Here is a 24343-nt window from a genome sequence, read left to right as displayed (position 1 = left end):
TTAAAAAACACGCTGCTTCCTGGTCCTAGTTCCAGTCCATCATTAGTCCAAGTGATGTCCAGCTATGACGACACCACCTCCGCGCAAAAGTCAAACGCCCACGAAAACAGCTCGGAGACAGCTGACACCGCTGGAAATTATGTTGAAACTTGGACTGTCAAAACTACGATCGTATGTATATCTATATATATATATATATTATATTTATGCTGTTTATTATTTTTATTACCATTGATTTTCTTCGAACTTGACATTAGCACGCGTTAATGAAATTTTTACGCAACGCGCAAACAAACAGCTGTTAAACTTGACCCATATATATTCAAACCAAACTTACAATATTTATGACAGTTTCATTACTTAAATAATTATTTATTTCTAGAGAAAAAGCTTTGGCTGCTACAGGACATCGCGGAGCTGAATCAGCAACCAGGTGGTTATTGAAACATGTCCAGGACCCGTATCTAGATGCTGATAATCCTCGGGAATATATTTTGTATGCTTGTCCAACTGGACATCTTGCTGATAAACTCAATAAGTTTTGGGGTGACAGCAAAGAACTGGAATGGAACAAAGCTCATGATTATATGCCTCATATTACATTACTCCGTTTTTTTAAGGTATTTATTAAATGGAAAAATATTTATTGAGTTTAAATTCAATGAAATGTTCAGGTGCCTGATAAAAATGCAGAGCAAGTATCGACTGCCCTGGAAACTTTGCTCGAAGCTGGTGAATCCATGGACCGCGTGGACCTAGAGACATATGTGTCGCCCAACTTCATGGGTCTCTTTATCAATGAACAGCAAGCCAGCTTCCTGGAGTCCGTTGTCGGGAGATACATCAGCAGACTAGCGGGACTAGGAATCGCTGTGGAAGCTGACACGAAATCAATGCACGTGTCTCTGGCCTACGAGTTCTCTAGCAGTCACTTTCAGCTTTTGCGCTCGATGATCGAGAAGATCAATCTCTCGTCTAGTAACTGGGAGCTCAGACTCTACTCTCGGGAGCCGCGACACCGGACATCGCGAGTCCACAAAGTTGTTCAGGCCTACGCTCCTCGGAATAACGATGAGTTGGAATTGGGACCAGGTGATTTTATTTATTTAAAAGAAGACTGCTCGACTGACGGCTGGGTTGAAGGTGTCTCATACTTGACTGGTGTCTCAGGATACTTACCCCTTAATTACACAAAACGTACTGCTATAACTGATACCTGGACGTTGCATAAAACAGTTGTGATACCTACCAGTACTACTGCTACTGCTGCTACGATACCAGAGTCAGTGAGTCCTAGATGTAGAAAGCCTATTTTTTTATCTGAATCAGTGGATCTAGTTGATGGTATTCCTGCTGATAGTGAACCAGTACGTATATTTTAATATAATATTAATATATTGATAAATGTAACTAATTTTTTATTGTACTTTTAGGTCGAAGGTTCTCCAGCAGCTTCTCTCAGACAAATTTACATTTGCCGGCATGGAGAACGCGTTGACTTTACATTCGGAGCATGGATCCCGTACTGCTTTGAAGCAGACGGCTGTTACATCCGCCGAGACCTGAACATGCCGGAAAAAATTCCTCTTAGAAACATCCAAGACTATCAGAATGACAGCCCCCTGACTACAGTGGGCGAGATGCAGGCAAACTTGACCGGCGAGGCGATGAAGTCTTCAAATGTGAAAATAGACCTGGCCTTTGCGTCTCCATCTCTGAGATGTGTCCAGACCCTGTCCCAGATATTAAAAGGACTCGGGTCGTCCGTCGAAATAAAAGTGGAACCAGGTTTGATTGAATGGCTCGCCTGGTACCCCAATGGCCTGCCCACTTGGATGACTGGAGACGAGTTGATCACAGCTGGTTTCAATATCGACAGAAATTATCAGCCAATTATTGCCATCGACCAATTACCGGGCAAAGAAAACGCCGCGCAATATTACGAGCGTAGTTACGGACTGATTAAAAAAATAATAGCGGGTACTGTAGGGAATGTGCTGATAGTAGCGCACGCAGCTTCTCTAGCTGCTTGCACTCGACAATTAACCGGCGGTAGAGTACCTTCAGCAGCTGAAGTTACGAGATTAGTTCAACGAGTACCTTATTTAGCTTGTTTAACCGCTTGTGAGGAAATTGATGGCTGGCAATTACACCCACCACCATTTCCACCAATCACTCACACCAGCAATAGTAGATTCGATTGGAAAATAATTGTCTAAATATTTTAAATTTTGAATACACAATTAATTAATAATTAAATACCAAGTGCTAATAAATTAAATTGATCGTTAAGACTGTCGTGATACAATGAATTTTAATATTATCGTGATTTAAAATTAATTATATAGTCGTTTAACTTTTTAACGTGCAATTTAAATCCAAATTTTTGCCTCTCGATGTCAATTAATTATAATATATATAAATATAAATATAAATATATTAATGTTAATTATCAAGTACTTTGGTTTAAATAATATCAAGTTAAAATTAAACCATAGCAAGACTAACACACAGTACAAATAATAAAACGGATTTATTTTGTCCGCTGGTTAAATTTCCGACGTCAATTACCGCAATAGATTTTAGATATAATTCGCAGCAGCTATTAATTATTAATATTATTATTATTATGTTTTATTATTAGAATATGAAGATAAACATGTGATGATAAATGATTCCAGCCTTAGCTGTTTTGTTGAACCAAAGACTAGCGATAGATAATTTTATATCTATATAAAAAATATTTTAATATATAATATATGTATATTCTGCATGAATATTAATATTGATAACAATAATAGAATAAGTTTATCAAAAATCACATTATAAATGTATTAAATTTTAATTAATCTACAAAATTTGTTGTACGACCCAATAAAAAAATAAAATTTCAAATTTTAATTTTAAAACTTTTAACAGTCCAACGATTTATATAAATTTGGTTATACAATACAACCTGGTCATAAGTTAATTCTCTATTTTTTTCCCTGGTCTCGAAGTAGTATCTTTACTCTAGTTCCAGACAGAAAAAAATTTTTGAGTCAAAAAAATATTTTGGAAGACAAACGTTTTCGGGAACCAAGACAAGATTTTGTTGAATCAAAAGAATTTGTCTTGGTAAGAGATTTCTACTCTATCCGAAGAAATTGAGATTTTTAAAAAAATTTTCTTTAGTCAAGCCCTGATAGCCAAGTTGGCCCCAAAAGTTGGCACTTCCATAAGTTGAATGCAACTTTCCGAGAAACTTGTCGACAACTTTCAGTTCATGTTACTGTTGACTACAAGTTGTCTACAAGTTGCTCAGAAACTTGGCGACAGGTTGCGGCAGTAGATTCTCGCCAAGTTTCTGAGCAACTTGTGGCCAACTTGTAGTCAACAGTTACACAAGCTGAAAGTTGTCGTCAAGTTTCACCAACTTTTTGATCAGAAACTCTGGCTATCAGGGAGAATATTTACTTTCACTCGAGAATTTTTTTTTTCTGCGTACTAACGAAGTTTTTCGGTTGTCGCGAAGGAGACTGTTTTCCTGCAGTCCTTTTATAAGTTAATCAAGTATGTAAGCTCGACGACATTAATTTGTACCAGGTCGTGTTTTAATTAATGTCGTCAAGTGTACGTTGATAAATTACACACGTCAATTAACTTATAAAAGGACTGCGGGCACAAATCCAAACACAACGCACACGTGCAGAAAACCGAGCGATCGCCGAATAAAAGATAGTAGTAGAAAAAAGCCATATCCAATAAATTTTCCTCCTGTAGCCTCTAACAGTATCTTATAACCAGGTTGTACTTTATTATTTTCAGTACTTAAATATGACCAGCTTCTTTGAGTTTTGCAACAAGAGCATCAGTGTCGGGTAGGATGGACCCGGCTTGTCTGACTGGTGGATCTTCAACCGATACGACGTCAATTCTCGCCGCAGTGTCAACTTGCAAATCTTTTGGAGTGACTTTTTTGATCGGCTTCTTCTTGGCTTTCATGATATTCGGCAGAGTAGCATAGCGAGGTTCATTCAGACGTAAATCTGCGCTAAGGACAGCCGGTGTCTTGACTTTAACAGTCTCTAGACCTCCATCAACTTCTCTAGTGATAGTCAGCTCACCTTGTCCATGTTCGATCTGCCACAAAAAATGAATTTAATTTTTTGGTAAATAAATAATTACTCACCAGGAACTTACTTTGCTGCAGAATGTGCCCGCAGGCCAGTCCAAAATACCAGCAGTCATCTGGGCAGTCTGGTTGCAGTCATCATCAATGGCTTGCTTACCAACAATAACAAGATCTGCCTTCTCATCTAGCGCCAACTTGGCGAGTATCTTTGAGACATGAAGAGGCTGGAGAGCTTCGTACTCTGGACCCGAGACCTCGACGTGGATTGCTCTGTCAGCGCCCATGGCCAGAGCAGTCCTCAGAGTTTCCTGTGCTTGAGCAGGTCCACAGCTGACAGCTATCACTTCTTGGGCCAGTTTTTTTTCCTTCATCCTAACAGCTTCCTCAATTGCTATCTCATCGAACGGGTTCATTGAGTGCTTAACCCCATCGGTTATTACTCCCGTCTTATCTGGTTTCACACGAATCTAGATCACGACAGATTTATTTTATAATTGTCTTGGAAATTTAAATTAAATTACCCAACTATTTGAGGTCTTAAGGAAAATTTAGTTTTTTAAAAATTATTTTAATGGAAATTACCTTCACTGCATAATCAATTACTCTTTTTACACCAACAAGAATTCGTGTCATTTTTATTATATTTAAATTTTTGTAATGGAAGACAAATTATTAACAATCTGGATACTTTTACTCTGTCCCAGTTAAACTAATCTTCAAGTTTCAATCAGTCAAGTCTCCCTTGAGGTCTTGAGGATGAGGGATTCTATTCATTACCAATACCAACTCATCCAGAGTTCATAAGTCCAACTTTTTCTGTTAATTAGAAGTGGGGGCATACGTCTTACGTCACAATGCAACAAAAAATTTTTGGAGACGGTACTTACTGTTGATAAAGTTGCAAAGTGCTGATGGTAAAGTCGGTTTGCTTTTAATTTTTAAAAAATTTAAAAAAGAATTAAAGAAAGAAGAATTTCATCAGAGCAGTTCTGAGGAACAGATAAGCGGCAAAACTCAAACAAATTTGTCTGTTATTGTTTAAATGTAAATTATGACAGCTGGACTCGATTAAAAATCTGATACGTCGGCCAAGGTGAAGAATAATCTTAATTATTTTTAATTACTCAGTAAATAAGATATTTTTTGCTTCAAGACAACTGAGGCGGCTATAAAACATGAAAAATAAAATAAAATTCAAAAAGTTTGTAAGAGGTTTTATTTATGAATCTTTATTTGAAACTGATGCTGATACGCCGACTAGTGTAATTTTATTTTCAAAAAACGTATTGACACTAGAGCATGTAAGTACACGGAATTTAAAATGAGTGTGAATGTGTAGCGGACATCAGACAAATTTAAAATTGTAAATAAATAGAGTAAATAATTTAAAAAAAAATATTTATAAAAAATGCACTTACTAATTTTTAAATTTTTTAAATGCGCATTTTTTTTTAAATTTTATTTTATTAATTATTTACTCGATTTATTAATAATTTTAAATTTCTCTGATGTCTGCTACATTCACACTCATAATTTGAATTGTATTTATTTGTAAAATTGCAACAAAATGATATAAAGTTGTCTGATTTTAAATAATTAATTGTTTTTTTTTAGGTTTATAAATTATGATTCTGAAAGTAGCAGACACTAGACGACTTAATTGTTTTTGTAAATGAGTTAATCGTAAGTAAAAAAACGAATGTGAATGTAGCAGACATCAAACAAATTAAAAATTACAATTAAATAGGGTAAATAATTAATAAAATAATATTTATAAAAAATGCACTTGTTAATTTCAAAATTTTTTAAATGCGCATTTTTTAAATCTTTATTTTATTAATTAATTACTCGATTTATTTATAATTTTAAATTTGTCTGATGTCTGCTACGTTCGCACTCATGTAAAAAAAACTTATAAGTCTTCGATATGCATTTTTTAAATTTTGTCGTGTAATTATTTTATTTGTTTACTTATTACCGGTTTTTAATCGTAGATTGTGGTGACTACTAAAATATTTTTTAACGTAAAAAGTTCGGATGTAAAAAAATTCTATGAGCGCAAAATTCAAAATTTTATGAGTGTAAAAGTAGCAGACGACAATTTTTCAATTGCATATAAAAAAAAATTAAACAATAAAAATAATGAAGTTTAAAAAAATGCATACACTGATTTTCAAATTGTCCAGATAAGAATTTTTTTATTTTTATTTTATAAACATTTTAATTTTTTATTTAAAATTTTTAAAAATGGTCAGATGTCCGCTAACTTTGTCTCAAAATTTTTATCGAGCTCTTAAACAACAGGAAGTTCAGAGTCTGGTCCACAGGGTCATATATTTTTTTTTTAAATGGAATATTTTATTATTTCAGTTAATGTCTGTTATTATAAAAATAAATATCAATGGAAAATTAAAAAAATGTTTATTTTTCGACTGATGAAGTCTTCAACAAATCAGAAATTTATTTTTATTACAAATAATTGCACACTCATGACCTCTTTATATTTTTTATTTGTAATTTAAAAATAACATTTTAAATTAATTCGTCCACCTGGAAAACCAAAAAAAAAATTGAGTCCAGAAGCAGAATATTAAAAATAAAACCGCGATAAAAATGGTTTTAAAAAAACGAATTCTCAATAATTAAAATTTTAATAAAAAATATATATATATATACATATTACATTGATATTCAAATTAAATCCATACATTTTGACTGATCAATTATTGAACATTAAAATACAAACACACGCGAATCATATTTGTATTTTTATTTTAGCAGCTGCAAATAAATTTTCAAGTTTAAAAAATTTTCTCCTGTCATTTATTTAAATTTTTTTATCTTTATCAATTTGTCCATCGGAATAAAAACGTATATATTTTTTAAAAAAGTATGTATACAATTGTTAATAATAATTATATTAATAAAAACACATTATATTTATTTATTTATTTAACGTATTTAAATTTGACAGAAATGCTGACAGCGCATGCGTTCTTGTCCACGCAAAAGCTGATCCGTCGTTCCATTTTACGTTTAAGTTATCAAGACTCCGCCGAGTGACGTGGCTTCAATGACGGGTCTCTTGAGTATCACCCATTTATTGTTTAACAAAATAAAATGGTAATTAACAAAATCATCGTCCACGGATAGCCATTCATTTTAAATTTAAATTACAAAATACTCCGTTAATTTACACTAATTAATTTAAAGACTTGCTCACTATTCAGGTAAGTTTTGCATCTTTAACCTAACCAGCCTGTTACCGTAATTTTTAAAATAAATAATCCATTGATTTGTGTTGAGAAATTGAACCTTGGGTAAATATTTGTCATCGAAGCTGATTATTTATCGATTGCTTCAATTTTTGACAGAATGACGACCTACGAAGATTTTATACAGCAGAATGAGGACAGAGATGGAGTTCGGTTTACGTGGAACGTTTTTGCTTCGTCAAAAGTCGAAGCTACGAGGATGGTTGTACCCCTGGGGGCACTCTATCAGCTGATAAAAGAACGTCCCGACTTGCCTCCTATTTCTTATGACCCAGTTTTGTGCACCAGGTCGACATGCAGAGCGATACTTAACCCGCTCTGTCAGGTTGACTATCGCGCGAAACTCTGGGGATGCAACTTTTGTTTCCAAAGGAATCCAGTAAGTAAATTATCGAGTGACGTCATGATTCTTTTGAGTGTCAAAAATTTTACTAATTATCTGGTGATATTTTTTTAGTTTCCTCCACAATATGCTGCTATTTCGGAGCAACATCAACCAGCAGAGCTGATTCCTATGTTTTCTACGATAGAATACACGATAACGGTAATTTTATAATCTATTAATTGCTTTGTTACGATAGCAGTTATCATTTATGAGCCTGACGACAAATGTTTAAAATTTATTTTACAGAGAGCGCAATGTTTGCCTCCAATATTTTTACTTGTCGTGGATACTTGCATGGACGAGGAAGAATTAGGTGCCTTGAAAGACTCTCTACAAATGTCACTGTCACTATTACCACCTAGTGCATTAATAGGCTTGATCACGTTCGGTAAAATGGTCCAGGTGCATGAGTTGGGCTGCGAAGGCTGCAGCAAGAGCTACGTGTTCCGAGGCACGAAAGACCTTCAGCCTAAACAAGTCCAAGACATGCTGGGCATTGGAAGACAAGCTCCTGGTCAAGGTCAGCAGCGGGCACCTACGGGACAACCGCTTCCACCAGCGAACAGATTCCTCCAGCCTGTCCACAAGTGCGACATGAGTTTGACTGACCTACTGGGAGAACTCCAGCGCGATCCTTGGCCAGTCGGTGTCGGCAAAAGACCTCTGAGGTCTACTGGAGTAGCTTTGGCTGTCGCCACAGGTCTGTTGGAGGCCAGCTACGCGAACACTGGCGCCAGAATTATGATGTTTGTCGGCGGTCCTTGCTCTCAAGGTCCCGGTCAAGTGGTAACTGATGAACTTCGTCTGCCAATCCGTTCCCATCATGACATTCACAAGGACAACGCCAAGCATATGAAGAAAGCTACTAAACACTATGACTCTCTAGCTGCTCGAGCTGCCGCAAATGGTCACATTATAGATATATACGCCTGTGCCTTGGACCAAACTGGACTGTTGGAGATGCGGCAGTGTTGTAATTCAACTGGCGGGCATATGATAATGGGGGATTCATTTAATTCCTCGTTATTCAAACAAACTTTCCAACGTGTCTTCGCCAAAGACGCTAAAAAAGACTTGAAGATGGCATTCAATGCCACTCTGGAGGTAAAGACATCACGGGAGCTAAAAGTTTCTGGGGTTATCGGGCCTTGCGTGTCGCTAAATGTCAAAGGAGCTTGTGTAGGTGAACAAGAAGTTGGACTCGGTGGTACTTGTCAGTGGAAATTCTGCGCACTGATGCCCTCTACCACCGCAGCAGTATTCTTCGAGGTTGTTAATCAAAATTCCGCTCCCATTCCTCAAGGAGGTCGTGGGTGCATTCAATTTATAACGCAGTATCAGCACAGCAGTGGTCAGCGTAGAATAAGAGTTACTACTGTCGCGCGAAACTGGGCTGATGCGACCACTTCACTGCATCACATCAGCGCTGGGTTTGACCAAGAGGCTGCCGCTGTTTTGATGTCAAGACTGGCAGTAAATCGCGCTGAGAGTGATGATGGCCATGACGTTTTACGTTGGGTCGACAGGATGCTCATCAGACTTTGCCAGAAGTTCGGAGAGTACGCCAAGGACGACCCCAACAGCTTCAGATTAGCCGAAAACTTTTCTCTATACCCACAGTTCATGTATCACTTGCGTAGATCCCAATTCCTTCAAGTGTTCAACAATTCCCCGGACGAAACCAGCTTCTACAGACACATGTTGATGCGCGAAGACTTGACTAACTCTCTGATAATGGTCCAGCCTATTCTATACAGCTACGGATTCAATGGGCCACCAGAGCCAGTCTTGCTTGACACTTCGTCCATTCAGCCTGACAGAATTTTACTCATGGATACTTTCTTCCAAATCCTGATATTCCACGGAGAGGTAATTTTTTATCCTTCACCAGTTTAATTAATTAGCGAACTATTAATTATATATGTAATTATTTTACAGACAATAGCACAGTGGAGACAACTGAAGTATCAAGACCAGCCAGAATACGAAAACTTCCGCCAACTATTAGCGGCACCAGTAGACGATGCTGCTGAAATCTTAGCCGGGAGATTCCCAGCTCCGCGTTACATTGACACTGAACAAGGTGGTTCTCAAGCGAGATTCTTGCTCAGCAAAGTCAATCCAAGTCAAACGCATAACAACATGTATGCTTACGGAGCGGTAAGTCTATTAATAATTTAAATTAATTTATTTAGTCTAGTCACCGTCACATCAGCCACAGATCATCTGTGAATGTGAATGCAGTTAAAACTTTTTTTTAATCATTGTATATTTTTTTTCACCATGATCCTGTGAACCAGGGGATGCCGTTACCAAGCGGGGTGTGTGTCACTTTAATTTTTTTTTATTTTATTTTAATTTACTCACTGGTACTGGGGAGATTTAAATCGCTTATACCTCTACTAACATTTATCAATCACCATTTACCTGCAGATATCATTTATATATTTATATATTTAATATAATTGCTTATTAAATAATAAAATAAATTAACTTGATCCGGTTTATTTAATAATTTATTTATTAATTGTTATTCAGGAAAGCGGAGCACCTGTGCTGACTGATGACGTCAGTCTCCAAGTATTCATGGAACATCTAAAAAAATTGGCGGTTTCGTCGCAAGCTTAAGAACCTGTAGGATCCAATTATAATTATTAAAATTAAATATATATATATATTATTATTATTCCTTTTATATTAAATCAACAATATTAATAACTAATTAATTAATTAAGTTATAATTATAAATAAATTCAATTATATTGTCCATGTATCTGATTCCAAGCAATGAAAATCTATTCAATGCAATTTATTTTTTTTTAATTACTCTGGGTACGTCGAATTAAAATTATATATTATTTAATTAATTAGCGGTATCAATTACAATGCAGATATATTAATTAATAATTATTTGTATATTTACAATAGTTTTAAATATTTTAAATATTTTATTAATTATTTTTAACGATTCATACTTACTTGTAATAGACAATTATTTTTTATGTACGGATAAAAAATGAGGGCTTATGAAATATGTGTAGATTATTATTTTTATCGCTTATAATTATTATTGTAATTAATAGTAATGTAATGGGTTGTATATGTAAAAATTAGGGGTGTGCGAATAGTTCGAATTCAAATTTTTATCAGAGGTACAAAAATAGAACTCAGATACGGATCTAGAAAAATTTATTTTTGGTTTCCAAAAAATTAAGGCCATTCTCAGACAGTGCCCCCACTTTTTTTAAATATTCAATGGCTCAATTGTAATTACGGTATTAAAATTTTGATAGTTAGTTAAAAAATAGTTGAAGTATTAATTGGAAAAAGTGCAACGTAGTTACACTTTTGCAAAGAGATTTTAAAAAAAATAATTTTCAGTTGACATCAATTAGGAGATTAACGAAATTTGAAAATAGATTTCGTTTAATTCCTAACAACGACTGTGAGTAATTTTTTAAAAATCTATGTCGGTAAAATTGTAACTGTTGTTTTTTTTTTAAATCAACGCTTTAATTTTTTTGAAATTAATTACGAAAATTTTAAAACTGTTGACAGTTCAAGGTCATTGGAATTTTTTGAAAAGTGGGGGCACTGTCTGAGACTGGCTTTAAATAAAAATTAAATATTTGAAAGCTGATGAGAATTTCTTCGATTGGAATTAATATTCAATTGGATTGGAACACGATTCGCATACCCCAGTAAAAAAGTAACGAAATTTTTTTTAAAGTTGACATTTAATTTAGCACTCAAAAAAAATAAGTACAAAGTTCATTCATGTTATCTTTATAACCAAGAGTAATTGTCATTAAAAGTATTGGCCGATAATTATTCGTATGTAATTATATATTTGGTAAAATGAGCTTTAAAAATAATTATTCAAATTATTTATAAACAGCCAAGTTTAAATAAAATAATAATAATAATAAACAATTATAACAATGACTTAAAAGAAAATTTGATCCATTAATCTCAATCATTAAAAGACATTTGCTAGTATATGGCATCAGCAGTTCACCCGTAAAATAAATATATATCAAGTACTATTTACACTTGGTTAACTCTATGTATAATTATTTAAATTAATTCATTTTCATATGTGTATAATAATAAATTATCTAACTAAGGAAACGTATAGACATCTTCTGCTCGACGTCTGTCCTCTCGAGTACTTTACAGAACTCCTCGAAGGAGATCATGTTGTCACCGTTCTCGTCAGCTTCAACAATCGTCCTCTCCACAATACTATTGAGTTGTTCTTCACTGAAATTTAAATATATTTATTATTTTTTTTAAACATAAACAATCACGTCGTTTTCTATCATATTCTGCCGCCATTTTATTTTGACGTTCGATTTTTAGTTTTCTCTAATTTCTAATAATTTATTTTTCTAATATTTAAATTTACCGCGCAAGTAATGAGAATAATTCATAAATTATTAATGAAAATAAAAATTTTCGAGTATATATTTTAGTCTAATTAATATAATTATTGATATATATAAATTTTAATAAAATGATTAAATTTCTATTTTGAAATTTCGCGCCGTTGGCGCTACTGCGCGTCGCTGTAATCGACGTTCAAATTTTTGCGAGAGTGGGGGCGGTCGAATGAATCGCAAAATCGATTGCTGTGTATCAACTGACGGTTCGATAGCGGCAGTCAGTATCATCGACAATGGCAATAGTGGTCCAGATCTTTCTTTACGTTTAAATTAAAACACAGAATTGCAGTGGCGTCGTGTAATTATTCATAAAATTTGTTGCTCAGTTATAGTTTAATTAAATTGTGCAGTGTTTGTAAAATATAAATTGTGCAAAGTGTCTGTGGTGTGATGAAGTGTTATGTGTTCAGAGCTAGTGTAAAGTGTTGCTGATGGCTGATGCTGATGACTTCCAAGTTCCTGAGCAAAATCATCTGGCATCGTCTGGTGGGGAAATAGCAGTTAAGTGACGTTTTTTTAGCTGCGATACACTTGGAGCAATTTAACTCAAATCTCCAAGTGTATTAGGACACCCTTCTGCATATTATTTCCCCGCCAAGGTTTGTTCAAACACTCAAGTGTTTTTTTTTAATATTTTAAATATTGCTATCATATTCCGCCGCCATTTTATTTTGATTTACGATTTTAAAATTTTCTCCCAATTCTAATAATTTATTCTTCAAATATTTAAATTTATCGCGCAAGTAATGAGAATAATTAAAAAATTATTAGTGAAAAGTAAAAAATTTAGAACATATTTTTTAGACAAATAAATATAACTATTGATACATATAAATTTTAATGAAATTATTAAATTTCAATTTTGAAATTTCGCGCCAAGTTGCGCTACTGCGCGTCGCTGTACTCAACGTTCAAATTTTTGTTAAAGTGGGGGTGGGAGAATGAATCGCGAATTCGATTGCTTTGTTCTCAACTGGCGGTCGAATAGCGGCCGTCAGTATCATCGAAAATGGCAGTAGTGGTCCAGATCCTTCTTTACGTTTGAATTGAAACACAGTATTGCAGTCAAGTCGTGTAAAATTGTGCAGTGATTGTAAAATTTCTTTTGATAATTTAAATTGTGCAAAGTGTCTATGGTGTAGTTAAGTGTTGAGTATCTAGTGCTAGTAAAAGTGTCAAGTGTTTAGTGCTAGTGTGGAGTGTTGCTGATGGCTGATGCTATGATGACTTCCTAGTTCCTGAGCAAAATCATCTGGCATCGTCTCGTGGGGAAATAGCAGTTAAGTGAAGTTTTTTAGCTGCAATACACTTGGAACAATTTAAATTAAATCTCCAAGTGTATTAGGACACCCTTCTGCATATTATTTCCCCACCAAGGTTTGTTCAAACACTTACGTGTTTTTTTTTCATTTTTTGAATATTTTTCTATCATACACTGCCGCCGTTTATTTTGACTTGCGATTTTTAATTTTTTCCCCATTTTTGATAAGTTATTTTTCGAATATTTAAATTTACCGCGCAAGTAATAAGAATAGTTAATAAAGGTGCATTCCGAAATACGCAGCGCTGCTTATGACCATGCGCAATGCAAAACATAATACAAAGTAATTGATAAATTTAATGTTTATTCCGATATGAGTGTGAGTGTAACTGACAAACGGGAATTTTTTAAATTTTAGAATAAATAAATAAAATGTGAATAGAAAAAAAAATTTTAAAATGCGTATTTAGATAATCGAATAATCAGCGCGCGCATTTTTTTAAACTTCATTATTTAAATTAATTAATTTATTTATTTGAAATTTAAAAGTTGTTTCGTGTCTGCTACATTCACACCCATTATTCCGATTATTATACAACTTTTTGTTGGTTTCCCAACTCTATCAAGTACTGGAAGACAATAAAATTATCGTCAAAATTTACCATCTTATAAAAATTTTTATCAACTATTCTAGTAAAGAGATTTAATTGGTTGATTAAATTTCTACAAGTTGAAAATACATGAACGTCATACTTAAATCGATTACCTCAATCAATGAAACATTAACTCAATCACAACCATTATTTAAAATATGAAAATAACTTATTAGCATAAACGATTTTTCGCGTTAAAAAAGAAAATATGAAAATTTAAATATAAGTTACATAAATTAATTAATTAGGTCTTACCTAATATTAGCACCAACCATCATATGCAAAATAGCTAAAAGTTCATCTTTGGAGATCATTTCGTCATTATCTAAGTCATACATTTTAAAGGCAACTGTAAATAATAATAATTCATTAATTAATTTAAATAATACGGCAATTTTTTCACGATCAATAATCGCGTAATTTTAATTGACACGCCAACAAATATTATCAGCATCACCGTCAACTAAATTATCGATTGTAAAAACTTGGAGAGTAATTTATTTATGATACTGAAGTTAGCCGACGTTTAATAATTTTTGAATTTTTTTTCAATACGATAAATTATAAAAAAAAAATTTTATGAAAAATTGCACCTGTAACTTTTTTAATTTTCTACATGAGCATTTTTGTACTTTTTTAAAAAATTAATTTGTTGAAACAAAAAATCCGAAAATTTTTAATCGTCTACTGACTTCAGGATCATGAGTGTGAATGTACCAGACATGAGATAATTTATAAATTTTGAATAAATAAATAATGAAATTTAAAAAAATGCGCATACGGATTTTGCGTTTATTTAAATATGCATTTTTAAATTTTCACCCACTTACATTTTATTCATTTATTATAAAATTAAAAAATTTTATAATTGTCTGCTGCATTCACACTCATTTAGGTTCATATTTATTTTACGAGTGAGTGTAGCAGACATCAGATAAATTTAAAATTATAAATAAATAGAGTAAATACTTAAAAAAATATTTATAAAAAATGCACTTATTAATTTCAAAATTTTTTAAACGCGCATTTTTTTAAATTTAATTTTGTCAATTATTTACTCTATTTATTAATAATCATAAATTTTTCTGACGTCTGCTACATTCGCACCCATAATTTTGACAGTTCAGTCATTGAAAATTTTTAAAAAGTGGGAGAAACTGTCTGAGAATGTCCTTAATATTAACTAATAACTGAATAAATTATTCCGGACTTACATCTCAATTTTTCCTGTCTATTATTCAGTCTATTCGGACTATTTTTTTTGATAGGCCTAAACAGAGCAAGTACTTGCATGAATTGCAAAAAATTAACTCTGTCGTTGCCACTTTCTTCAAAAAATGCATTGACTATTCTTTCACCCAGTGGGTTTATAGCCAGCTCAGGAATCCTCAGGAAGTCTTCCCGACTCAGAGTACCACAGTCACCCCGATCTAGACTCGTAAATCTGCTGTACAGTCGTTCAATTTGGTTTGGAGTAACTAAAATAAAAATAAACAAATGGTAAATTAAATTTCGTCATCAGAAAATAAATAATTGGCAACTCACATCCAGTGGCTTCTTGGATCTGTGCAATTTCCTCCTCGCGCAAAAGCAGACTTGATTTATTGCCCATTATTATTTATTCCAGTTGATTATATGATTGACTTAAATACCAGAGCAGAGCTGAGTGGACTTGATAGCAATGAGAATTTATATTCACCAAACAAGTGTTTTATTAAATTAATACTCAGTCCTTAGCGTACACATTATCGTTTAATGATGATGTGAGGGCAAAGTACGCTTAAATAATATTACTTGCTACTTACTACAACAAATCAATTTTTGTGTGACAGCTGATAGGTTATGCCCCCATTACTCCCATGTCCGCGGCCATCTTTACCCCAGTGACGAATTACGCGGTAAAGTCCCCGGCCCCAGTGAATTTCAAATTTCCGTCCGACTTACTGACAATTTAAATTTACCGCCAGCCCTCTCGTCCAGTAAAATCATCAGTAAAAAATTTTCTAATAAATTGCACTGATAAGCTGGTGAACTGACTCGTCTGCTTGATACTTGGGGACGAAGTCGTCAACTCAAGGTCATGGTTTGTTATTTAAATTTTTTTGCTCGCGTAAAAATGAGTAAGGAGCGGGGGTTCACAATTGTAGTCTTCGGTCATTCATAACAATGGCGGCATTGAAAGCAAGTGTTTGCTGATGATGTTTTGTGTGTGACTGGTTCTAATAATATTTTATATTTAAACCTGATGTGTGTGTATATTAATAGCGGTTATTAAAACACAGACGTTAGTCTGCTCCGGTTAAATTGTGCACACATTTGCCCCTGTGTTAATACTCATACAGATTTAATGCTGAGTAATAATAATTATTATTATTTAAAAGTTTGTTTGGATATATAACAAGTGCCTTAAATCGTTTACATTTTACGTCATGGAGGAGAGGTAAGTCACGAGTCACAAGATTGTTTACATGATTTATAACTCGTTCGTTTTTCCATCAAAATTTAATAAAATCTACTTCTATTTTTTTATTTTTTAATAGCAAGATGGAGAACATGTCGCCTGGGAAAACAAACAAAACATCGAGTTCCTCGAGGAAACACAAAAAAAGAGGAAACAAAAGGAGCAACGCCAACCAGGTCGATAGCTGGTGCAGTGAAGATCAAACGGATATGAGTTGCGACCCGGTACCGGGTATCGATTACGCCCCAATGTTCTGGCAACAATCAGCAGCAGTTGGTCCTCATGTTGCACCGATGCGCAATGGCCAGAGACTCTTCACTACGATGTCCGACCCAAGTTTCTGCGGGTACTCTACAGTTCCCGTGGCCTATGCGATGGAACCCGTCTCCATGCCGGGGATCTACCCTCTGTACAGGCCGAGTCCTCAGCCTAATTACCGACCACCGCGAGGCAGACCCAGGAGAAACATTCCCCAGCACAATCCGAGCCATTCCCAGGCCCATCAGGGCATCAGCAACATCAGCGGCGTCGCCAACGGGTACTCGAGTCTCCAGGAAAACAGGACCAGCTTCTCAACTTTGTACCAGAATGGAGACTACACTTCACTGCCTCCTTCTGCCAACAATCATATCGTCACTGAAGGCGATGACTTGAACTCGGAGCACAGGAGGTACTCGGACCCAGGTCTAGGTCCTGCGGACCTGCCGCCTCACAACAACAGCGAGGACTCTGACAGCGTTGGCAGCTCCAGTTCTATCACGACTATCGGGAAAAATAATAAACTCGTTCTTTCTTTAGTCGAGCAGGTAATTTTTGTTTGCTTTTAATTTTTAGTTTATGAGTTAGCGTTTAAATAATAATAATGCCTGGTATATTAACAGATGACTGCGCTAAGAGAAGCAAATAGCCAGATGTTTAAACAACTTAACGAAACAAAACTGTCATTAGAAAATGTAACTACGGAATTAGGTGAAATAAAACAACACGCGTTCTCAGATTATCAGCCAGGAATGTTATCAGGTATATTTAATAATAAACAATATTTAACCACTGTCTATTTAAATATACTCTAGCTTAAGTTGAATTAATATTTATTTTTTAGATATTATTAGCGAGATTCGACAAGCAAATAAAACCCTAGATGAAACAATCGATGCAAGAATAAACGCGATAGTCGAGGAGAAAACCCGACGAAAACTACTAGAGCTTGACGACCTCAAGGTAAGATCAAATTATACTCATTACAACCGTCACGACTGGGCTCGGGATCCGTCGATTCATTCTTCACATAATACCGCAGCCTTTTTATTACTACTTTCCTGCCAACTAATACCACCAGCCGCAGCCAGAAACCCGATCCCCGCGTCTCCCTACCTGACCAAAACCGCCGAGTTTTCAGAACAATGTAAATATTAGTTGATTTTTATTAAGTTCCTCGGGAAATGTGGGAACGAAAAGACGCCGTCGAGAGGCTGATACTTGAATTTTACGTGTCCATTAAACGAAAGACGCGATACCAGGGCAGTAAAGCCTCCATCCTACAGTTTGCCTCTTCAGGTTCGGTCATCCATCAGATGTTTGCTCTGGTTCGTGTGCTCTGTTTGATCAGGACCGGGCCAGGTGATACTTCTCTGCCTCTTGTTCCCGTTCTCTGTTTTTTTTTACTATCGTCGACGCAAAATTTTACATAACAGAGATACGATCCTTTTACTATTAATATAATTTATGAAAAATCTATGATTATTATTATTATTAAATTAAATGTAATCATCATTAGCGATAGTTTTTTTCAATGTTATTATTTGCCGAGTACTGCAAAGAGTTTGCTGAGTTTGCATAGAAATTAGTTAGTTCGCTGTAAATTATCGTGCGCTGCATCCTTGATGAATTTCTCAAGAGTTATATCTGGCTTGATAAATACTAGGTAGACATACACATCTTCCGTGGTAAGCACGTCGGAGTATAAATGTACGGAGGCTTAAAAAATTTATATACCACTTGAGAGATTCCGTGTCTTACGGAGGCGTAAAATGCGTGTAAAATTTTATGTGCAACGATAATTAATTCCTCGAGTTCTCGGTAGGATTTACCGTCAGCGAAGACTTCCGAGGACAACTGCGTCCTATGTCAGCACAATATATTATTATAAATATATGCAATTCGTTTCCATAACGTCGCGGGTGATTGCGACATCGATATATTAACTCTTTCATCATCGATCAAACAATAAATACATCTTGAATAATGATAAAATATATGTACATATACATACTTATATATATATGCTATTATTTTATGATTAATATTTAAGGTAATGAGGCCTATAAAATTTCGTAAGTCAACTGGCGTTTAATTTACTCGAGATAACTTTATTATTGATGGATTAAAAAGCCGCGCATAAGTGATCTGATTACGTCGTAGGGGCGTCGTCCAACCCTAGTGCTACCGAGGTATATTACACTGCGGTGTACATATAGGAAGTAACGGCGGTTTCAAAAGTTATTGGGTTTCACGTGGGGTGATGCGTGCACGCGATGATTGATACTGAGAAAAAAGAGAGAGAAATAAAGAGAGAGAGAGAGAGATGGGGGAATCGTGTACATGAGAATGGAGATACGAGAACCAAGTCGAGGCACTTAGCGACTGTCAGAGCCTCTCCCTCGACCTCTTTCCTCTCTTTACTTGGTCTTCTCGGGTTTCAACCTTCCATTAGCCTCATCAACCGTAGCAATGGCCGACTAGTATCCGCCATAAGCGCATAGACGTAATTTCCTAATTGAACCATTGGATGATATCCCATGCCGTCTAAAATGGTTTATTTCGTTTTTTTTCTCCACTCACCGTCCGCTTCATCCTCCTCCTACTCAGTCCTCCAGACCCATCATTCATCACATTGCTGGAGTATGGGTGGCTTTAATTGTTTTGTCTTATTTTTTATTGGGCAATTAATCGTAGGAACAACTGGCCAAAATGACAGAGCAAAAGGCCAAGGGAGACAGACGGATTGCAAAGTTGGAGGAGGAGGTTGCTAGTCTTAAAATTAATGCCTCCAAGTAAGTATCGTGTAATGATTATTTATTTTTATTTAGGGTAGACTCTGCTCGCTGTAGCTTGACAGTACTGATGACTGATTATTTATTGATTAGTTAATTTGTAAATTAATAAGTTTAATTAAATTTAATATGGGATAATAAAAGGTGGATGGTTTAATGAGCTAATGCTTTAATAACGTTGCTTTGGTACTAGCAATGAGGGTCGTGAGATAGCAGCCTTCGAAGAAGAGACACTGGCGCTGAGACGTGAGCTCCAAGAAGCACGGGCGAGAAACACTGCCGATAATCGAGTGGCTAAGTGCGTAGAAGCATCATCGATAACGAGATCTATTGCGTCTTTAACTTTCAATTCACCCTGTATAACAACCAGCACCCCCGTGCGTAGAAACTTCCACGAGCTCAAAAGCTCCAGTTCCATTGCTCCAGTCACCACTTCATCCTCAACTTCGTCTGACTCATCTCCCTCACCTTTGTCCCCATCCGACTCGTCGAGGAACCTGGAGAGCATCGGCGCAGATCAGCTTGACGAGGACTGGGAGTGGAAAAAAGGATCCACTCAGGCCACTGGTACCTTGGACCGGCTTACAGAGCCGGCCAACCACGATGACAAAATCAATGAAAAGCTAGACAGTGAAAACAAGGAGAGCAAAGAATTGATTGCTGATAATAATTACTGGAAAAATTCTAGAGGCTCTATCACATCAATGCGCCCGGATCAAAGGGAAGCTTTCGAGCGATTGTTGCATTTTCACTTTGAAAGAAACTCTGTGACAACTGGCCAGAATTTTCATCGCACAGCAGTAGTCCGTCGCAAAAGCGACGGCACAAATAGTTTTAAAAAAATTTCAAAATTTCCTTGTTTGAGAGCCGTCTCCACGAGCTCCCTTCCCTCCATACCAGACCCCGATCCTGAAGAAAAAAAGTCCGAAGCCAGCGACGGCAGTCGTCCAGCGTCCGAAGCTCAGCAGAAACGCGAGGGCATCGAGGTACCGGACGTCGTCGTGGTTCCTGGAAAATCAGTGGTACCTAAAAATTTGTGCTCGACGAGAATCCTGACATCCAGTGTCCTCAAAGCACCTTCACGCGCCACTTTTACCACCGCCTATATTTAGGTTACGTACGGGGCCACTGAATAAGCCATAATTACTGTGCCATCACAAATTGGGGCTTCATTATTTGGGTTTTAACTACTGTAAAAATTCACGTAGGTCCATCATCTGCTCATTTGTTTCATCTTGCCTGCATGCCGCACACTCTGTACTATACGTTTATTGTACTTCCTCTATTTTATTTAATTACTCAACAAACACTAATCCTCTTAACTTTTTAATCAGCAAATCTATCATATCACCAGTCACTAAAATAATAAATTTCATTTAATTTATTTCACTTTTGTAGATACTTGGCTTGCTTATCACCAACTTGTTGTCATTAACAATAAATTTACTCACGTAATTAAGTAAAAACTAAAAAACAACCACACACATCTATCTTTATTTTCTAGTCAGCAGCATGGCTTAGCTCTAAATCTAAACTATTTGCTTAGCTCGCTTCTAAAGAAAATCTTACATACGTTTCTTTCGACCGATTATTAGACGAGGATTAAGGGAAGAAAGAGAGGAAAAGAACGTAACCGGAAACGTGATTTATCAGACTGGAGAAACTGGTGGCGGTACTGCGTAAAAAGGTGAGCGGTCTCAGCATCAGCGATCATCACCACCATCATCATCGTCAATCAGTAGACGCCGTGGATTTTTCGACTCCTGCATCAGCGTCGTCCGTCAGCGATGCGTTGCCTCAGACCACGACTGAACTTCCCGATTACGATAATGCCAACAATGACAATGACAACGATGACAACAGCGATGATACCGAGTCCGGACATTCAATTTACAGCAACAATGACTCGACAATCAGCAGCAGCATCAGCATGGGCGGTCCAGTTACAGATCTTTGAAATATTTTCATATTAAATAATTATTTTTACATCGACTTTTAAATATTTTTTATTTATTTATAAATAATAAGCAATGCATTTATTTTTAATTTACAATAATATCAATAATAATCATAATTAATAATTAATAATTAATAATAATAATAATAATAAAAATACGTAGACCAATGATTGCCTCAATCGCACGACGGTAGTAGTTTTAATATCAATAGCGCCAAATAAATATATGTACATATAAATATGATCTGAATAAGCTCATTTACTGTCTATTTAAATAAATAATAACCAATTATTTATTAAATATTTTTGTTATTATATTTAAATAAATAATTATAAATAATATTTAAAATAATAATTAATTGTTAAAATATTACCTCGTTATTTATCGTCACGAGTATTTATTTTTATCACTCGCTCATGAATACGCATCCGATAAGAATTATATAAAAAATCTTTTTATTATTTGATAAGCTAGATGCGTATATGATTCACTTAAATAATATTTTTTTAACGTAAATTATTTTTCTAAATACTTTTAAATTAATTATTGTATTAATAAATTTATCAGAGCTTTAGTTTTCAAATAATAATTGTGTGTCTTAAGTATAAAAATAAATATTCGACCTCATTAATTTCATTACTGCAATTACAATAATAATAATAATTAATAATTAAAAAAAAAGTGAGCTTACTTAAACGATAGCAATAATTAACAGAATTTATAACGACTTATGTCAGCGCACGACATTATTTAATATACGTAATACAATAATTGTAATAATATATCATTCAAATATACACATATATATAAGAAGCTTTATTTAAATCACGCGGCCTTTTTCAAATATACGTAAAAAGTTTGTTAAATAAATAATTATAATTGTAATATTTTCTGTAATTAATTAATTGGTCAATACTCGGGCTCGCGAGCGACAAATAGATGTAAAGATGATTAAATAATTAGATTGTTTGATAATAAATTTAAAAAGTGCCATTATATAAATATAAATATAAAAAAAAAAATATTCATTGATATAATAGTAGACATTTGTACAACTTTTAAACATTTATCGAGTAAATATGATTAATGTATATACTCTCAACACACGGCTTTAAAATAATAATTACCGAGTGAATTAAACTTTTTTTCTTTTTTTTTTTAAATACAATTATTATTCTATTTACCAGCAAGTACTTATGCTGATATTTTCTCTCTTTATTTTTGTTTATAATTGTAAATACGAACGCTCGTTTATATCAATAAATAAATAAACATAATTTTAATAATTAAATAAAATAAAAAAATATAAATAGTTATGTTAATATTTATTAAAATCTGAAAATGTATACTTAATTTATAGACATAACTTTCGGTGAGTGTATAAAATACATAAATATTTTTTTAGTCGTTATCAATAAAGTGGCTATCGCTATAACTTGAGTAGACAAACTGTTATTCTTACATATGGATCTTTGTTTTTTCTACTGTACTAGAGTCTTTGTCTTAATTAAACTAAAAAAATCTAGGGCATGGTTTACATTAATATCTAGTATTTTATATATAGTATTTAGTATTTAATATTTAATATTTAACACTATTATATTATATTGTATTGATATTTATTTAAAGAATGTCAGTGTAATGTAACGAGGATTGACAGTTGAGTAATAAATTTTTCTACATACTAGCAAAATCCGCGTACATGTCTATGGCTTAAACATTTTATTTGGTTTTATACATACTCGTAAGCTCGTGGAGAACCACTGAACTCCATGTTGACATAATCGACCCCACGTCGAGACTCTAGTGGTGCGTTGGGTTGAATTCTTCGCTGGTTTTACCGAGTACAAGACTCGTCAACATTTTACACGTCCTATCTTATATACATTATCAAGAATATTTCTGCACATTTATCTGAGCTGGAAAATTTACTTACGGCTGCGAATTTTAAAAATTTAATTATCGAGAGTAAAAAAAAAATTTTTTTTAATTATTGACTTTAATTTAAAAATTAATTGATAATTAACAGTACACTCAGAAAATAAAATAATATAAACTACTATCTAGTTATGGTAAAATTTCATGATCCTGAAGTTAGCCGACGTCTAATAATTTTTGGTTTTGTTTTCTCAACATAAATTATGAAAAAAAAAATATTTGAAAAAATTGCACCTATAGTTTTTTGAATTTTCTAAATGTGCATATTTTTAGTTTTTTTTTTGTGTCATTAATTTGTTTAAATAAAAATCCAAAAATTTTTGATCGTCTGTCAATTTCAGGATCATAAAATTTCTATGATCCTGAAGTTAGCAGACATTTAATAATTTTTGAATTTTCGTTTTTCAACAAATCAATTGCAAAAAAATAAAATAAAAATATGCACATGTAGAAAATTTTAAAAACTACAGGCAATTTTTTCAAATATTTTTTTTTTATGGTTTATCGTATGAAAAAAATCCAAAAATTATTAGACGTCTGCTAACTTCAGTATCATAAATTTCTACCACTAATGCGATAGTAGTGAATATTATCTAGATGATTGTGTAAATCATCTAGATCGTAATGTTGACCATATGGATGATAATTGTTACAATCTTGTATGTTAACTAGAGTTAATTATTATAATTATTCTAAATAGTTATATTTATAATCAAGATGGTAACAGTTACCATCAGAAATTATAATTGCTGCCATCCTGATAGTATGATCCTGAAGTTAGCAGACAATTGAAAATTTTT

At 34.1% G+C, this 24343-nt stretch overlaps 5 protein-coding genes across 11 annotated transcripts; 3 read left to right on the top strand and 2 right to left on the bottom strand.

Moving 5' to 3' along the window:
* The first annotated feature begins 30 nt into the window (after positions 1–30).
* Positions 31–2607, top strand: LOC130676690 (ecdysteroid-phosphate phosphatase). The gene is made up of 4 exons (XM_057483121.1): positions 31–171; positions 383–620; positions 675–1367; positions 1434–2607. Exons 1-4 carry the CDS (start codon positions 65–67, stop codon positions 2217–2219), a joined length of 1824 nt encoding a protein of 607 aa, XP_057339104.1. The 5' UTR covers positions 31–64; the 3' UTR covers positions 2220–2607.
* Positions 2608–2743: 136 nt separating this feature from the next.
* LOC130676691 (electron transfer flavoprotein subunit beta) lies at positions 2744–4912 on the bottom strand. 2 transcript variants are annotated; one of them, XR_008991469.1, is made up of 4 exons: positions 4697–4912; positions 4183–4581; positions 3386–4122; positions 2744–3271 (listed from the first exon to the last, which is right to left on the bottom strand). XR_008991469.1 is itself a non-coding variant. In XM_057483122.1 (3 exons), the coding sequence occupies exons 1-3, from the start codon at positions 4745–4747 to the stop codon at positions 3811–3813; spliced, it is 762 nt and encodes a 253-aa protein (XP_057339105.1). In that variant the 5' UTR covers positions 4748–4912; the 3' UTR covers positions 2744–3810. The 2 variants fall into 2 exon arrangements, 1 of the variants encoding a protein (XP_057339105.1); XM_057483122.1 differs by having other exon boundaries at positions 2744–4122.
* Positions 4913–7135: 2223 nt separating this feature from the next.
* Positions 7136–10541, top strand: LOC130676686 (protein transport protein Sec23A). 2 transcript variants are annotated; one of them, XM_057483113.1, is made up of 7 exons: positions 7136–7344; positions 7489–7768; positions 7847–7933; positions 8021–9643; positions 9713–9934; positions 10075–10095; positions 10313–10541. In XM_057483113.1, the coding sequence occupies exons 2-7, from the start codon at positions 7490–7492 to the stop codon at positions 10400–10402; spliced, it is 2322 nt and encodes a 773-aa protein (XP_057339096.1). In that variant the 5' UTR covers positions 7136–7344; position 7489; the 3' UTR covers positions 10403–10541. The 2 variants fall into 2 exon arrangements, with proteins under 2 accessions (XP_057339096.1, XP_057339097.1); XM_057483114.1 differs by lacking the exon at positions 10075–10095.
* A 1161-nt stretch (positions 10542–11702) lies between these two features.
* Positions 11703–15957, bottom strand: LOC130676692 (calcineurin B homologous protein 1). Its single transcript, XM_057483124.1, has 4 exons — positions 15679–15957; positions 15348–15611; positions 14389–14482; positions 11703–12037 (listed from the first exon to the last, which is right to left on the bottom strand). Exons 1-4 carry the CDS (start codon positions 15743–15745, stop codon positions 11893–11895), a joined length of 570 nt encoding a protein of 189 aa, XP_057339107.1. The 5' UTR covers positions 15746–15957; the 3' UTR covers positions 11703–11892.
* Positions 15958–16129: 172 nt separating this feature from the next.
* LOC130676687 (uncharacterized) lies at positions 16130–21736 on the top strand. 5 transcript variants are annotated; one of them, XM_057483115.1, is made up of 7 exons: positions 16130–16573; positions 16674–17400; positions 17476–17614; positions 17697–17815; positions 19550–19647; positions 19841–20851; positions 21243–21382. In XM_057483115.1, the coding sequence occupies exons 1-6, from the start codon at positions 16563–16565 to the stop codon at positions 20757–20759; spliced, it is 2013 nt and encodes a 670-aa protein (XP_057339098.1). In that variant the 5' UTR covers positions 16130–16562; the 3' UTR covers positions 20760–20851; positions 21243–21382. The 5 variants fall into 5 exon arrangements, with proteins under 5 accessions (XP_057339098.1, XP_057339099.1, XP_057339100.1 ...); XM_057483116.1 differs by having other exon boundaries at positions 16157–16573; positions 19841–19945; positions 21301–21736; XM_057483118.1 differs by having other exon boundaries at positions 16165–16573; positions 19841–19945; positions 21152–21385.
* The last annotated feature ends 2607 nt before the right edge of the window (positions 21737–24343 follow it).

The sequence above is a fragment of the Microplitis mediator genome, chromosome 10 (genome assembly GCF_029852145.1).
Source record: "Microplitis mediator isolate UGA2020A chromosome 10, iyMicMedi2.1, whole genome shotgun sequence".
NCBI classification, from domain to species: domain Eukaryota; kingdom Metazoa; phylum Arthropoda; class Insecta; order Hymenoptera; family Braconidae; genus Microplitis; species Microplitis mediator.
This window is presented reverse-complemented; position numbering and strand designations above follow the sequence as displayed.